The sequence below is a fragment of the Lycium barbarum genome, chromosome 8, assembly GCF_019175385.1.
Source record: "Lycium barbarum isolate Lr01 chromosome 8, ASM1917538v2, whole genome shotgun sequence".
NCBI classification, from domain to species: Eukaryota; Viridiplantae; Streptophyta; class Magnoliopsida; order Solanales; family Solanaceae; genus Lycium; species Lycium barbarum.
In genome coordinates, this window is record NC_083344.1 from 115,142,596 (window position 1) to 115,160,643 (window position 18,048).

Below are 18,048 nucleotides of genomic sequence, written 5' to 3' on the forward strand. Positions count from 1 at the left end.
TTCGAGTTAGACCCTTTTAGCAAAGGTGGAGCCCCCGGTATCTGATCTACCCGAGAATTGTAAGTCTCTACCCTTTTTTCGGTAGAGTCTACTCGCTTCGCCAAGGTTTCAAGCATCTTCAGTACCTCGGTGGAAGAACCGGCTCCGGAATCATTGCTCTCGACTATCCGCGGCCCGTTTCTCTCGATTTCTGCTGTTCCCTTGGCCTATTCCGGCCCAGCCTCCCCTTGTCCGCTCTGCAACCGGGCAATCGCCATTCCTTGCTCGGCGATTGCCGCTCTTTGTTCCTGCAACATTTCGAAAATCAAACGCAAATTAATGTCGTCGTTCGCTTCCTCCGGCTCTCTCTGGCTTTGGGTCCGAGACAATGTGACGGAGTTACGAGTTCTTAGAGGATCAGTGGCCGGTAGGGCGGCATTAATTTGATCCACCGTGTTTTTTCGGTTGAGGCCCTCCCTCGAGTCGACGCGGTTCGGGTCAGCGGGGTTCGGTAGTCCCCGTAATTCGCTTTCCTCGTTTTCTGCCACAATCTCGGTATTATTGACATGGCCAGATTGCTCAACATCAGCCATTAGTCCGTTTTTGACGAGACAAACGGGGTGGGAGTGTTACGGTTTGGAGGTGAGAACGACAAGAATCAGGACCAAGAACTATTATCCCTGCCCCACGGTGGGCGCCAAACTGTTTACCCCGGATTCGGTAATCAATTGAATTTGTGTGTGAGTATAGGATATGTGCTTGAGTCCCAATGTTTATTACAAACCGTGGATGAGAATGCTTATTGATAAGCGAGCAAGGAGCGCAAGTGACGGATGACTCCGCGTATGGCCAATTGATTGAAGAAATATGATACAGATGACAAACTTACAATGGAAAATATCAATATTGAGATTGCAAGAACTGTATATATATATAGGTATTGTGTTACAAGTGTTCTTTTGAATAAAGATGAACCAACCCCCAAAGGGAGGAGGGAATGCCCTATTTATAGTGATGAACCCATGGGCCTTCCTCAATATGAATTAATAAAATAATAATAAAGGGACAACCCCTGAATGGATGTGATGGGATCTGACTTACGGCGCCGTCTGACACACGCATAGTTGATAGCCGACCATGATGTGACACCACTGCTGCGCCCCAGTAACGGTCATAACGGACCAACGGACTCACGGGTACCGGACCTCCGGCGGTAACCCCCCGGAAAGAGATCCGAACCTTCGGTAGCTTAAAAACCGGGACCGATGATGCTTCCGCTTGGCTTTGATCCGAATGCTTATCCGGAAACCAGATGCCTATACACGAACTTTCCCTCCTTTTCCTCCTCCGAGCCACGGCTACCCCGGATTGGCCCTCATCCGGTTTTCACCGTATACAGTGACGTATTTTGGGTCGAAAATGTGTTAATGTTCGGCTAAGTGATAGGGTTTTGCCTAATTTTAGAGATGGAATAAAACTGCTTTAAATCAGCTAATTCCTACTTTATCTTGACAATTATCAATGTTTGAACAAATTGAGTGTGAATAGAGCGGAATGAATATGGAGGGTTCATGGTTGACACTCTACTATCCGGTTTGGGATTGATATATAATTGATGTGAAGTGCTCTATAGTTGCTTTAGCATACCTTAGTTGCCTATTTCAGTTGCATGACGAGGTAACAAAGAAAGCCAACTGCCAAGCATCTTTGCTTCCCGACTCTCTGTTTGTCGTGATTAATACTTAAATTTTTGCTTAGCCACTCTAGCGTTTACTGTTGCTTCTAGACTCTAGGTTTGACTCATAGGACATCATAACTGATTTTACAGGCCAGTTTTGCAACCTCATCGATATTGCAATCGTAGATGCCCAAGAACCAGTAAGGAAGGATCTGAAAATGATCAGGTCCTTATACATGTTATCAATGACACGTATTTGCCATACCAATCAGTTGAATTTTAGTTTTACCAACTCTTTGAGCCCCAACTTACCAGGAAACTTGAACTGTGCACTCTACAAAATCATGCCATGAGAAAATAATACTATCTTCATCCCAATTTATTATATGACACTTTTTTTTTTAGTCCGTAAAAAAAAAATGACATTTTTATATTTAATAACAATTTAACTTTAAATTTACCTTTTTACCTTAAATGAAGTGATTTTTAGCTACACAGATTTTTATGGTTTGTTTTGGACCATAAGTTTTAAAAATCTTCCTTTATTTCTTAAACTTAGTACCAAGTCAAATTTCTTGGTATAAAATGGGACGGGGAGAGTACTATTTAAAAACATTTCTTCTTACTTCTTAGGAGTATCGTGTAGTTTTCTCTGGGATACATTTCAAATCCACTTACTGTAGTTTACACAATATTCGTTCATGAGACACACCAAGAAGCAAAACCAACACAGGATTGATAACCCACCTGATTAATAAAGAAAATAAACTCAACGCGCGTAATGTACTTCAATTCGGCAACTTGAATATTGAAAATAAAAGTTCAAAAATTTAAAGAAAAACTAACTATCAAACAAACTATTAATTGAGAATATTGAAAAAAAAGAGAAAAAAGAATAAATATGTTAAGTACTGAACCAAATTAAAGTTGTTAGACGTAGGAACAAATATTACTAAAGTAGTAATATCTATCTTGCCTATACTTGTGCTTTTAATATATGTAGATTGAACCAAATTAAAGTTGTTAGACGTAGGAACAAATATTACTAAAGTAGTAATATCTATCTGCTTTTAATATATGTAGATAGATAAATAAATGTAGCCATGTATATATATATAGATAGATAGATGGATAGATAATTTACATAGAAAGGAATATTATTAAATAATTAAATAAGCACCTTTTAATTACACTGCTGCTAGCAGTTAGCTGTCAATTGTCATGATGTAAGAAGGATAAGGAAGATAATTAAAAAGAATCCCAAGTTGGCCCCATAGAGAAAATTGTGGCTGTCGTTTTCTCTTTACCATTAAGCAAAAGGTTACTGTTTCGATGCAAAAACATGTTACTAAGTATATTTAACCATTCATAATTCATTATTCTTGTCAATCATGTTTACAATGGTTAATAAAAGCTTGTGTTTTTGCTTCCTAAACCGTAAGAGCAGCAAAGCTAAGCAAGAAGGATCATCTTCACATTCAAAATCAAGTCACAGAAGTAAGGGTATCAACAACACCACGTCAGCCAACAGTTATGATAGTAACCACGCCGGAGCCACCACCAATCCAGGTAGGGATGCTTATCGATCAATTCGGATCAATTTTTTATATTATCTAGTATCAGTTTGTAAGCATGATAAATCGATAAGCAAACCAATAATATATTTATCCCTCCCATTTTATACAGAGTGTATTTGACTGGACACGAAGTTTAATAAAGAAAGAAAGATTTTTGAAATTTGTGGTCCAAAACAAATCTTGAATATCTATGTGGTTGTAAATCGTTGAAGTTTCAAGTTAAATTATTTCTAAATATAAAAATGTATCATTTCTTTTTTAGATAGACTAAAAAGAAAAATTTATTACAAAGAGAGTAATTGTTATCAGTTTATTGGTTAAACTGGTTTTTGCACTCCCTTAAAAACAGGTGGCAACGATGCGGGAGCAGCAGCAGTAGCGGTCATTGCCACGTCACATATAGCTGACATGGATGGTAGTTCCCATGGCGGTGGTGGTGGCGGTGGAGGCGACAGTGGTGGCGGAGGAGGAGAATGAATTGAAGTGATCAATTTATTTCAGCTTATTTGGATTGATTTTTTTGTGGTTTGATTTGGGTGAATTAATGTGTGATGGTTGTTGTGTGTGGCAGTCCAACGTTCAGTTGTGGTTGTATCAGTTGCTTTAGCAAGTGAGAGATGAATTGTATGTGCCATTTTGGATTCGGAAGGGATAGGTCTTTTGGGCATTTTAATATTATTTAATCGACAGTGTCTCATTTTCTTCCTTTGATCATGTCATTCACGTTGGTAGCATTAAGAAGCAATAAATGGTCTGTTTTTTACCCTCACATTCTGGTGAAAAAATGAGGTCATATGTTTATTTGTAACTCATTTCTCCATTATCACATTAACTTACCCACATTCTTCTTGTAATTTATATAACCTCTAAATAATAATTCTTCCATTTATCTACCTACTTTACTATTCTATTCATATCAAATTAATTCAAGGATGATTTTCCTAGCTATAAATAGTTAGTCATCCTTAACTTGTAGAGGGTAGAGGAAGATATATACTTTGGAGAGTTCTTAAAAAGTGAGGAAAGTTAAAAAAAGAGTTTATTAGTTGAAGGAAGGTATTCTTCTTTTTGGTGGAGCTTTGGACTCAACATCTTGTCCAGAGTTTGTTGAGTTATACGACGTGATCGGGTTGTTGTATCCTGGAGGGGACAAGTCAGAAAGATTACTGCTGGACCGGTAGATTTGCTGCAGTGGGCTTGAATCTCCTTAAAGAGAGCGAGATATCCGCGCCTCAGCCGAAGATATTTTTATTTCTTCGTTTTTATTTTTCAATTGTAATTGTAATCTCATTGTAATATCACCATCAATTTTAAGGAGATTCATATGGCTACAGTTGAAAAATCGGCGGATGTCAAAGTAGGAGATCTTAACAAGCCATTTCGGTTCAACGGTACTCATTTTAAGAGATGGAAGGGTAAAGTACTTTTCTACTTAAGTCTTCTCAATGTTTCATATGTGTTAACTGAGAAGAATCCAAATAAAGTAGACAACTCTTCCATGAATGATGAAGAACTTATTTCTCTTCAAGGAAAAACTGAAAAGTACGATGAAGATTCATACAAGTGTCGGTATTATTTACTTAATTGTCTATCAGATAAGTTTTATGATTATTATGATAGAACTTACTCTACTGCAAAGAAAATTTGGAAAGTGTTGCAGAGTAAATATGATACCGAGGAGGCTGGAGCGAAAAATATGCTGCTAGTAGATTTTTTCGTTTTCAAATGATGGACAACAAATCAGTGGTAGATCAAGCTCAAGACTTTATAATGATTGTTGGAGAGCTTAGATCCGAGGAGATCAAAATTGGGGATAACCTTGTTGTTTGTGGCATAATAGACCTTCATGGAAGGAATTTCAAAAAACTATGCGCCACAAACAAAAGGAAACCTCTCTTGAGACGTTGATTATGCGAATCCGCATGGAAGAAGAGGCAAGGGGCCAAGATGCACTTTTGCAAACGGAAGAAAGCAACTTACAACCCGTCACAAACAAGATAAATTTAATTACTTCAAATAATGCTGCTTCTAATGCTAACAAAAATACCTCTACGAAGCCTAAGAAGAAAATATTTAAGAAAAATAATGGTAGACCTCTCAAGAAAAATAATGGTGGTAACAACCAAGTACAAAATCAACAAGCACAAAATGGAGGACCATGCTTTGTCTGTGGCAAGAGTGGCATATTGCTCGATTTTGCAAGTTTCGGAAACGTGGTCCTACACCACAGGCGAACGTTACCGAAGAGCCACTTGTGGCGGTGATAACAGACATAAATATGGTTGAAAATGTTGATGGATGGTGGGTTGATTCTGGTGCAAACCGTCATGTCTGCTATGACAAAGATTGGTTCAAAGTGTATACTCCATTTGAGGAGCCCAAAACCATCATGCTTGGTGATTCTCACACTGCTCAAGTGCTTGGAAAGGGAGATGTCGAGTTGAGCTTTGTCACACCCCTTTTTTTGGGTTTTTTCCATTTGAAGTGACGGTTTTGAATAGGGATTAGTTATTTTACAAAGTCGCCACTTGGAATTAAGTTTTGGTGTTCCAAGTCACCTTATGAATCCCTAATCAAAAGGAAATGACTCTTTTATTATGGTCCGCGAAAACAGAAGACCGGGTAAGGAATTCTGTTGACCGGGGAGAAGGTGTTAGGCATTTCCCGAGTCCCGTGGTTCTAGCACGGTCACTTTATTGACTTTATACTTAGCTTAAATTAATCTTTGAATATATTATGTATTTGAGCCTTGATTTGCTCGTACTTTTATTGTTGAACATTTATTGGTTTTAAACCGGATGCGTAACCGCATTCCGAATCTTCTAGGCGTCTCAAAGTAAGATGCATAACTGCATTCTTATTCGAAACAAAATTAATTATTAAAACGAGTTCGGTCAAGGTGCGTAACCGTATCCTTGAGTTATAAAAAAACGTCTCGAAATAAGATGCGTAACCGCATTCTTAATCGAAACAAACATCTTGAAACGTGCCTAAAGCTCATCTAGCGTTAAAGGCAATTATTTGTCTCTAAAATCCGAGGCTTATTATTATTGATTAATTTTCACTCTTTCGACAATGAATTTTGAATAAATTCGCAACTCATCTCGCTCCCCTACAATTGGTTTTTCCGCTCTTTTCTTTTATACTTGACAACCATATGGAAATAAATTTGCAATCTCGTCTCGCTCATCTCGCACTAAAAATTAATTAATTATCGGGCCTACTATGTCATGGCTGGCCCAATTAATGATAGTAATAAAGACCCAAATTTATTCTTTTCTTATCCCAATCCGCGATCATTTAATTCTTGAACCCAATCACTGCCAATTAAAATTTGCCTAACTAAGTATATTATAATATCCTGAACTCCAAAACAAGAATTCCAAGTAAAAACAAATACTTGCAATTTACTAATAACATGCTACAGCTAATCATCAAAGATCACTAAACAAGATTATATGATTCTAGCCATTTAAATAAATAGGAGGCAGTAACTAACGATGAAAATAAGAGGAAAACCGAAAACAGAGTAATGGTACCAAATAGTCCCAAATCCATTTAATTAAGATTCCCATTAATGTTTAAAGAAGCTCATTGTTATATAAAAAAAAACCATTGGAACCCAAGTCATCTCATTTACAACCCAACAACCACGGTGTAATGATAAGTATAAACCATAGCTTATGCACATTATTCATCTCCATTGAATTCCTATTTTTTCCAACAATAAAACAACTATGATGTTTAAAATCACTACTGAAACATTCCCCATTCATAATGAAATATTTAATCACGAGAATTTACAAACGAGACAACACTCCAAGAAATCGCAGATATAAATTTAACAGGACATAAATTGAAGAGAGAACTAAAGAATTGGACCTATAACTTCGAAACTCTTTTGATACAGAGAAAACGAAGCAGCAAGAAAATCCTCAACAGACCATTAACGCCAATAGGAACCTCGAACAAGACCCACCACGATTTTTCAACACTTAAAAGTGAAACGATAGTGAAAATGGTGTTTTTGATGGAGCTTACATGGTGATGTATGTCTCTTCCTTCACATGGGTTGTTGTACGTATATTTTTTTTTGGGTTTGGGGCTGCTCTAATTTAAAGCTGATCAATGGTTTTTCTTTTTAGCAAAGGAGATCTCTCTTTTGGGTAGGGTGTTTTTTAGCCAAGGAGGTGGCGGCTGATTTTTTGTCCTTTTTTTTTAATTTTTTTTTTAGGTTTTTCTCCTCCTTTTCTCTTTATAGTATGCGCGTGTGTTTTTTTGGTGTAGTGAGTGGTATCTATAATAGAATATGCCTAGAGAATTGTAATGGTTAAAGATGTCTAGTTTTCTTCTTAATAAAGCAGGCTTCAAACAAATTATTGAGTCTGATCAATATGTAATAGTGAAAAAAGATATTTTTGTGGGAAAGGGGTATGCTTGTGATGGGATGTTCAAGTTGAATGTTGAGATGAATAAAGTTACTAGTTCTGTTTACATGCTTTCTTCTACTAATTTTTGGCATGCTCGTTTGTGTCATATTAATAATCGTTATGTGAGAATCATGAGTAGTCTAGGATTAATCCCAATGATTAAAAAGGATTTTGAAAAATGTGAGGCTTGTAGTAAAGCCAAAATCACAAAAAGGCCTCATTTTCAAGTTGAAAGAAAAACTGAATTGTTAGAGTTAATTCATACTGATATTTGTGAACTTGGAGGAATTTTAACTCGTGGAGGAAATAGATATTTTATTACTTTTATTGATGATTTTTTTAAGTATACATATGTTTTCTTGATGAAAAATAAAAGTGATGCTTTTGAAAATTTTAAAATTTATCTCCATGAAGTTGAAAATCAATTTGGTAGAAAAATAAAAAGAATTAGAAGTGATAGAGGCCGTGAATATGAGTCTAATGAGTTTAATTCTTTTGTTAGATCATTGGGAATAATTAATGAAACTACTCCACCTTATTCTCCTGCGTCTAATGGTGTAGCGGAGAGAAAAAATAGAACTTTGGTTGAGTTGACTAATGTCATGCTTATTGAGTCTAGTGCACCTCTAAATTTTTGGGGTGAAACTATTTTAACTGCTTGTTATGTGTTGAATCGTGTGCCTCATAAAAAGACAAAATTAACGTCATTTGAATTGTGGAAAGGTCACAAGCCAAATTTGGGATATCTAAGAGTTTGGGGTTGTCTAGCTTATTTAAGGCTAATGGATCTCAAAATAAGTAAATTGAGTAAAAAAGTTACTACTTGTGCTTTTCTTGGTTATGCTTCAAATAGTAGCCTATAGATTTTTTAGTCTTGAAGATAATATAATAATAGAATCAGGTGATGCTATTTTTCATGAAGATAAATTTTCATTTGGTTCTAAAAATAGTGGGCGTCATAGGACTAACGAAAATATTTTATCACTACCTAGTTCTTCTACTTCTGTTTTGAAAAATAAAGAAAGTGATGATTTTGAGTTAAGAAGAAGTAAAAGAGCTAGAGTAGAAAAAAATATTGGTCCTGATTTTTATGTTTTTAATGTTGGAGATGACCCTTTCAATTTACAAGAAGCTTTATCTTCACATGATGCTATTTTTTGGAAAGAGGCTGTAAATGATGAAATGGAATCACTTATTTCCAATAAAACTTGGAAGTTAGTTGATTTACCACCGGGTTGTAAAACAATTGGGTGTAAATGAGTCCTTAGAAAAAAGTTAAAACCGGATGACTCTGTTGATAAATATAAGGCTAGACTGGTTGCTAAAGGTTTTAAACAACTAGAAGGCCTAGAATTTTTTGATACGTTTTCTCCGGTAACTAGAATTACATCCATAAGGCTTTTAATTGCTATTGCTGCAATTTTTGATTTGCATATTCACCAAATGGATGTAAAAACTGTTTTTTTTAAATGGGGACCTAAATGAGGAAATTTATATGGAGCAACCCGAAGGTTTTGCTGAAGCAGACCAAGAAAGCAAAGTGTGTAAACTTACTAAATCCCTATATGGCTTGAAACAGGCACCAAAACAATGGCATGAGAAATTCGATTCCTACATGATTGAAAATGGCTTTAAAACAAACGAATGTGATAAGTGCATCTATCATAAGTCTTGGAATAATTCACATGTTATTGTCTGCCTCTATGTTGATATTTATTGATCTTTGGCTCTAACATGAATGGTATTGGTGAAACTAAAAATATTCTTAGAAGCCATTTTGACATGAAAGATCTTGAGGAGGCAAACTTAATTCTTGGAATAAAAATTACTAAAACATGTGATGGAATATTCCTTGACCAGTCACATTATGTTGAGAAAATTTTGAAAAAATATAACTTTCTTGATTGCAAGTATGTTGTAACTCCTTTTGATTCAAGTGTTCACTTGTTTCCTGTTCAAAGTGAAAATGATGTGATAAATCAAAAGGAATATGCTAGCTTAATTGGAAGTTTGAGATATGTGATTGATTGCACTAGGCCTGATATTGCGTATGCAGTTGGAGTACTTAGCAGGTTTACAAGCAAGCCAGGTAGTGAACATTGGCATGCCATAATGAGAGTTATGAAATACTTAGTTGGTACAAAAACCTATGGCTTGTTTTATAAAAAATATCCTGCTGTGCTTGAAGGCTTTTCTGATGCAGATTGGAACACTTTATCTGGTGATTCCTGTTCTACCACTGGTTATATTTTTACGTTGGCAAGTGGTGCTATTTGTTGAAATAAAAAAAAAAACTATTATTGCTAACTCTACCATGGAGGCTGAACTAATTGCTTTAGCTTCAGCTAGTGAAGAAGCGAATTGGTTAAGAGATTTATTATTTCAAATTCCTTATTTTGAAAAATCAATTCCTCGTATTTTAATTCATTGTGATAGCACTGCTGCGATTGGTAGAGTTCAAAACCTTTATTATAACGGTAAATCCAGACCTATAAGGAGAAAACACAGTACTGTGAGATCATATTTGACAAATGGTACCATTAATGTTGATTATGTCAAATCTTGTGATAATCTTGCAGATCCACTAACCAAGGCCTTGGCAAGAGAAAAGGTCTGGAGCACATCGAGGGGGATGGGATTGAAGCCCATAAATTCATGAGTCATATATGAGGAAACCCAACCTGGGGACTAGAAATCCTATAACCAGGTTCAATGGAAAAAACGAATTATATGATGACTTGTTGAGAAAAATGCACTATTTTATTTATTCCCTCCCTATGGTGTAAGTGCATTATTCTGTAACAGTGTGTGGAGGTTGAGTATATAAACTCTTAATGAAATTCTGTAGCTCGGATGAGTGGGGTGTTAAATTACAGAAGCATCCTTGACAGATTTCACCTATGTGAGTGTGGAAGTAGGCCGCTTCCTATGAGAATTGAGCTCGTTCTCAAAAGCACTCATGAAATCGGGATAACACAAGGCCGTAATGTGCTTGCTGTGAAAGCTCATGTCAACACCTTGATTATTATGTGTGAGCAATAATTCTTTATTTCCCTTAAGCAGTCATAGTTCAAGTTTGAGACCACTACGACTCTGGAGTAAAGATTATTGTTTTACTAAGTGAAGGTTCAATGCAAAGCACATCTTCATTACGCATAATAATCTACCTTCAGCTGTAAACTCTCTTGTATAGTATTAAATTGAGTGGGGGATTGATAGGTCTTTTGAGCATTTTAATATTATTTAATTGACTTGTTAAAGTGTCTCATTTTCTTCCTTTGACCATGTCATTCACGTTGGTAGCATTAAGAAGCAATGAATGGTCTGTTTCTTACCCTCACGTTCTGGTGGAAAAATGATGCCATAAGTTTATTTGTAACTCATTTCTCCATTATCACATTAACTTACCCACATTCTTCTTGTAACTTATGTAACCTCTAAATAATTATTCTTCCATTTATCTACCTATTTTACTACCCTATTCATATCAATTTAATTCAAAGATGATTTTCCTAGCTATAAATAGTTAGTCATCCTTAACTTGTAGAGGGTAGAGGAAGATATATACTTTGGAGAGTTCTTAAAAAGTGAGGAAAGTAAAAAAAAAAGTTTATTAGTTGAAGGAAGGTGTTCTTCTTTTTGGTGGAGCTTTGGACTCAACATCTTGTCCAGAGTTTGTTGAGTTATACGACGTGATTGGGCTGTTGTATCCTGGAGGGGACAAGTCAGAAAGATTACTGCTGGACCGGTAGATTTGCTGCAGTGGGCTTGAATCTCCTTAAAAAGAATGAGATATCCGCGCCTCAGCCGAAAATATTTTTATTTCTTCATTTTATTTTTCAATTGTAATTGTAATTTCATTGTATTATCCCCAACAGGAAGTTATGGAAAGAAGAATTCATGATTTTTTTTTTTTTCTGGTGGTACATCGGTATAAAGAAGAGTTATGATTTCCTTTTTATAACATCGGATAAGAAAAATTATGTTTTTTTTTTATATCTAATAAGAAAATTTATAATTTTTTAGTACAACGGCTAAGAAAAATATAATATTGATGGTCTTCTAAATTACACTACTAGTATACTCCATTAGCTATTTAGTAACTCAATTATGGATAATGATCTTCCAAAATCATTTTTTTTTCTTTAACAACAAAGTCATCTAATTTTTCATATATCACATTAAAGTAGCCCAATTAATATTAGGCCAGCAAAATATGACATGACATTCAATCTACATGAACTTTTTCATTTTTTTTTTCTCAATCCACATGAAAATAAGACCTAACCCGACCCGACTCAAACCCATAACCCAGATTAACCTTGCTTCAGTAAACATCCAGCAACTAGTCCCTGAAATAATAGTTTAAACAGTTAAATATATAAATAATAAACTGGAAAGATGCATTTAATTAGAACAGTTGATGTCTCACCTTTTGCCTGTCAGACATGAATGCAATGTGGCGACTGTTCCTTATGTAATGTAGACATATAATGTAGAAAAATACAGTTGATGTCCGGTTTACACTGGTAGTTTCCAAGTTCTGAATTTTTGGTGAGAGCAAAAAGTTTCCCTCGTGATTTTATCGAAGTGAATAGTACTAATAAGAGTTAATTTGGGTTATCGATTCGGATCTGGTCGGGTCTTATTACCATGTGAATTGAGAAAAAAAAAGTTCATATAGACTAAATTAAATGTCATGTCATATTTTGTTCGCCAAATATTAATTGAGTGATTTTTGATATGATATAAAAAAAGTTGAATGTCCTTATTGTTACAAAAAAATAAATAAAAAATACATGACTTTGAAAGATCATTTCATAGTTGGATGGCCTTGTGAATTAGTATCTCTAGATAGGAGTGCTCGATGTCATTGTTTCTTTCACTACTAATTAACTACTTTAAGTTGCCTTTAACTTTATGATGGTAAAAACTTACTCACATTGGGTATTTACACCAAATCAATGTAATTTATCATGGTTAAGTGATTTAATGAGTAGAATATATATATTAACTAACCATGGTCAAGTGATGATTGTATATATTTAAACACGCGTCGTGTATCTATTGATTTAGTGTAAATATTCGGTGTGAGTAAGTTTTTATCCTTTATGATTTTGTATTTAAACCAACATCTTTTTGAATTATCAGTAACCCAATTACATAAGAATGTCAAATATTTATAACTAGATAATTTGCCCGCGCGAAAATGACTTCATTAAGCTTGCGAATTTGAATATTAAGAATGATGAAAAAATAAAGATCTTTGATATAATTGCCTTCTCAATATTTATTTATTGTTTATGAAATAATCAAGCATCTTTTTCTGCTTTTGTGTAAAGGAAAAGTATTAGAATACTCAATCTCCTCACGGCATACACTATACCGTTCTAAAAAATTTCATCATGTAAAGATTCCCTAAAATCATCACCGATTAAGATTAATAGTGAGTTTAATAAGCTGAACACGAGCACTGATTTGAGAAGAAACTAAAAGTATTCTCTGAACCAAACCGGCTAACATAAGCACAAATAGTATGATCTTCCAACCGTCACTTTCCAATTTGGCTTAGTTGCAACCTCGTTTGACCGAAAATAGATAGTAGAAGGTGTAAAACTTGATTATCGTGCCTCATAACTATTTTAGAAGCTACAAAATTCACGTTGTTACTTGGATAAAGGATACAAACCTCCATCAAGCGACTGAGTATAAATTCTCGCCCTTTCCATCCTAGAATCAAGCATAAGCAGTTAAAGTTAACTCAGAACAATGAAATGGCATACCAACAACACTACCTTCAAACATGCATACATTTTCAGCGCTTTAAGTAAAAGTTAAATGACAATAGTAGAGCAACTTCTTCATCAGCACACATCGACTCTAATCTACTCTAGACACTAAAGATAAAAGCATAAAAGGACCAAATATTTGTCTTAGCTCACACAACATTAAACGGTCCAACAAACAATAAACACTCTACATCTTGTGATTTTTTGTATGTCCATCACTAACTTCATCGTCATATATGATTAAGTTTCTTCTCTTCCTGCTCGTAACACCATCATCTACATGTTTTTCCTCTTTAGAGTCTTCCAAGTTATCCAATGAGACATCAGCAAGTACTTCAAGCGCATATTAATTCATTATTTCCGGTGAACAAGAACTATAGTCTCCAAAGCTAGAGCTAGAGTCTCCGGCTTATTAGCCAACCTTCGCTATTACGAAAATCACATCATACAGAGCTTTAGAGTACCTTCAAAAGCCAATTACAAATGCAAAAATTGATATATAGAGAAGCGCAAAACTAAATATTAGCTAGCTATAAGATAGAATGTTCATCTATTTCATTGTGATGTAGGCTATCTAATCAGTACATGTGTTAGTTTCCCAAACTCTCAAGGTCTTCTATAGGTATCATACTTGTTTAAACCTCCCTTTTTAGTTTGTTGGTGCCAAGACTACATAATTTAAAATGCATTCCTGTAATCAATAACTCTTTCTCAGTTTTATTTTTTTTACTGATTAGTAAAAATCACTCACAATGTTAACAAATTAGAGATCAATAACATATTCGTAAGCAAACCTTAATTCGCGAAGCAAAAATGTTTTAAGGATAAGCACCAACAATTAGAATAGTCTTCCAGTTAAATTTATATCTTTTTAAATGATGTAATACCCTGCTATACAAATCTCTTAAGAATAATTATCGAAACCATTAGAATGGAAATTAAGTATTGATCATGTTTGCAAAATTTTCAATTCAAGAATAATAAGTACAACGTAAATGCTTTATGAGAAAGTGATGGCGAAAGACTAACCTGCTTGTGGTTTTGAAATACGACGTGACTTGATTCGAAAACAGATTAGATTGACCTGAAGAGTTAATCTTTTAATGGGGGTTAAAAAGTATAGTGGAAGAATGTATGATAATTTCATCTAAAGATGTGTAAGTGAGGTACGGGGAAAAGTTTGAATATAGTAACTTTTACTTCTCAGAGACATTAGTGCAAGGAAAAACATAACATCTACAAATGAATCATGTCAAAAAAAAGAGAAAAATGTAGTAACAGAAAGAAAGAAAAACGAAAGTATTAGTTGGATAGAAAAAATTTAGTAAAAGATGGATGAACATAAAATAAAGAATATGTCACTTGTTCATGAACTTTCTAAAAACCAATATGTCCCTGTTTTATATGAGTTTCCATGAAATTAAAAAAAAAATGGAACACTCAAAATAAGAAAGAAAAGCTTTGAATATTGGACAGGCTTAAGGAGATGAAGTTGTATTTCAAGACTCAAAATTAGTCACTTCAGCACTTCTGATGAGCATGTTAACAACTTTGATCGAAGTTACATATAGGGATAAGAACTATTCTCATAGCTAAATAATAAGGTATTCAATATATAAATTTACAGGAACATTACAGATTTAAACTAATCCATGTATCCTGAAGCTATTTCAGTCGTTGTACATTAACATTATAGTCAACAGAATTTAGCCTAAATATTCACATAGAAAAAGCTGTAAAAATATAAGGAAACTAAGAACTGACTGGCTGTCTTCCTTCCTTCTTGCCGTCGAAATAGTCAAGAACCTAACAAACCAATAAGAGGTAATGATAGAAAGAACGGAAAAACCAATCTAAGGGTGGGTGAATAAAAAAATAGAAGTGAATAATAGGATAGTCTTTCTTCACCAAACTTTTCTACAATTGGTTGATATTTGTTTTTTACCGTGAAAGATGAAAGGGAAAGAGAAAGTCAGTTTTAACTGGTGTTATTTCTTTCTTTTCAAAGATTGGAAGAATAAATAAACTAAATTATACACGGACAACAATATATCAAACCATTGAGGTGCAGCGCACAAAGAACCAAAACTTTTGAAATTGTTGATGATGGAATCTTGATAAAATATCAAAGATATAAAGACGAAAATCAAGCAACACCAAAATATTTAGAGCACAGGAGCAAATAATAACCAGTTTGATCTTTCTGAACTCAAGTTACTCCGTTGAAGCCTAATATCACTCTTAAGGCATATATTGTGAAAGCCAAATTAAAAGGAAAAAAAAGAAGACAAAGACAAATAGTTTTCACCAGAATTCTCATGCTTAGACTCATACTGTATCAAAACTCGATGTAAAAAGAAAAAAAAAAGAGAGAGAAATAGTTTTCACCAGAATTCTCATGCTTAGACTCGTACTCTATCAAAACCCGATGTAAAAAGGAAAGATGAAGAATTTGTACCTTTAGTCAAGGATGATAAACTTCTTCTATGATATTGTTCAAGAAATCAGTGAATAGAAGTTCGAATCTTCAAGTTTACCCTACAAACGCTTTTAACGGAACTCGAATAATACTTTAAAGTTACGGTGCTAATTATCGAGCAAACACATATAAAAAATGGCAAAAAACATTAGTGTCATTATCTATGCATAAAACATTAGATGGAAAACTTATTAAGTGAACACATTGAAGATTAATCAAATTGCACAAATGGACGACAAAATAACCAAAAGATCCAAAATTTATTACTACAATCAACCTAAATCAAGGAAAATCAATAATATAAGATATGGAGATATATTTGTTAAGTTTCAATAGCAGATGATATTTTCAGTTTTTTCTTGTTCGCTATTTTTTTCTTAACATAAGTCATATATTCCACTATTAGGACAAACAATGTGAAAGCCCGGTGGGAAGGAAAAACAATGTACAGGAGGAAAAAGTTACAGTGGAATTCCATGGTTGAATAAATTATTGATCCGACGACACTCGGAGAAGGATCGGAAAAACCAATATAAGGTGTGCGGGTAAAATATAGAAAAAGAATTTAATATAGGAATACATGAAGGCAAATATCAACCTAACATGAAGCTTTGTACGTACCTTCAGATCTTTCTGATGCCTTTCCCCATGGTGATTTCTTCTTTGCCTTCAATCAAACAAAAGAATTGAAGTTTTTGTTTCACAGGGGTGTTGGGTTGAATCATGGACGTGATCCTTTGGTAATTGCTGGTTGTTGAGTTATGTTCTGGTTTTATTTAGGGGTTAATTCGAGACACTATAAATAAAGTGGTGAGGATTTTGATTTGAAACGGGTTGCAATTTTTTTTTTTTTGAAGACACTGCGTTTCATATTTGATGAAGTTGTAACTAGGGGTGTTCATGATTCGGTTTGGGTCGGTTATTGATTAAAATCATAACCATATCAATTTACTCGGTTTTTAAATGTCTAAAATCATAACCAAACTAAATAAAATAATAACCACCGGTTTGGTTATTGTCGGTTTGGTTCGATTTTTCGGTTTATCACTAACAGCCATGAGACTTATCAGTAAAACATTAAAAAGTTGAAAAAGACATGTCTTTTTTTTTTTGTTCAAACGATAACTTTTATTTATAGTTTAAGGTGGAACATACATCATAGAGACATTTTTACTATTAGTGATAGTGTAGTACTCAAGTTACCCAAAGTTGCTAAACTATTACATATAGATCTAAGTTTTTGTCATCTTAATACACATACCTGGAAATAAAGTAGAGCATAGGAGCTTTTAGTTATTGTTACAAACATATATATTAATTAAACATACAAACTACCTAAAATTAAAATGAAAATATATGATTTTTTTTTTTGTTTTTTGTAATGATCCCAAACTTTGGGGCAGTACTTGCATTTTGCCCTCAATTCTCCCATTTTATTAAAAACAACTTTGTATAATGATCCCAAACTTCAGATGTTTTTCTATCATTATCCCCAAGGATAGGGTCTCGACTACAAGGAGTTGTTCTTTTCTGCTTTTTAGGAGAATTACCCACGGAAGAAGTATTAGGGCATTACCATGTGTTCAAGTTGCAGCAAATGCTGATGTTACTGAAGTATCTTCTATAGGAACCTCAAAATCTACGACCTCTGTCCTTTTCATATGAAAAATATTAGAAGTTTAGGACCCATTCAGACAAGAAAAAAGAAAGGTATCAATTCGAAAAGAAAAAAAAAACAACCTAAAATCAAATGGCTGACAAAGAAAGGCTAAAAATTTAAGTTAAAGACATTAGAATCTAACGTGAGCTTCTGTTAGTAGGTTCACACTTAACACTTAAAGAGTTAAAAGACTTAAAGACATGGATGTGGATAGTGAAATTGTATTAAATTTAAATCCGCAAGAAATTCAGATTATATTAAATTCAAGATATATTAGTCCAAAGAAATATTATGGATTAATATAATTGGATTAATTATTTAAGTCCAATAAATATGGATTTGATTAATGATCCAATTTTTACGGGCTAGTCCATTAATTTGGGCTATAAATAATGAGCCCACTTTGTCAAGTCCAAGATGTCATCTTATTCAAGAGGCCCAAATTGGTGCCACATG

The 18,048-nt window shown here is 34.2% G+C and overlaps 1 protein-coding gene across 1 annotated transcript; it reads left to right on the plus strand.

Annotated features, from left to right (window-relative positions):
* The first annotated feature begins 2,968 nt into the window (after positions 1 to 2,968).
* LOC132606800 (uncharacterized) lies at positions 2,969 to 4,003 on the plus strand. Its single transcript, XM_060320430.1, has 2 exons — positions 2,969 to 3,226; positions 3,584 to 4,003. Exons 1-2 carry the CDS (start codon positions 3,049 to 3,051, stop codon positions 3,709 to 3,711), a joined length of 306 nt encoding a protein of 101 aa, XP_060176413.1. The 5' UTR covers positions 2,969 to 3,048; the 3' UTR covers positions 3,712 to 4,003.
* The last annotated feature ends 14,045 nt before the right edge of the window (positions 4,004 to 18,048 follow it).

Excerpts from the sequence above, each read along its gene's own strand:
- LOC132606800 (XM_060320430.1), top strand. The coding sequence starts at position 3,049 with ATGTTTACAATGGTTAATAAAAGCTTGTGTTTTTGCTTCCTAAACCGT. Across the intron at positions 3,227-3,583 it reads CGGAGCCACCACCAATCCAG|GTGGCAACGATGCGGGAGCA; the intron begins GTAGGGATGCTT and ends CCTTAAAAACAG.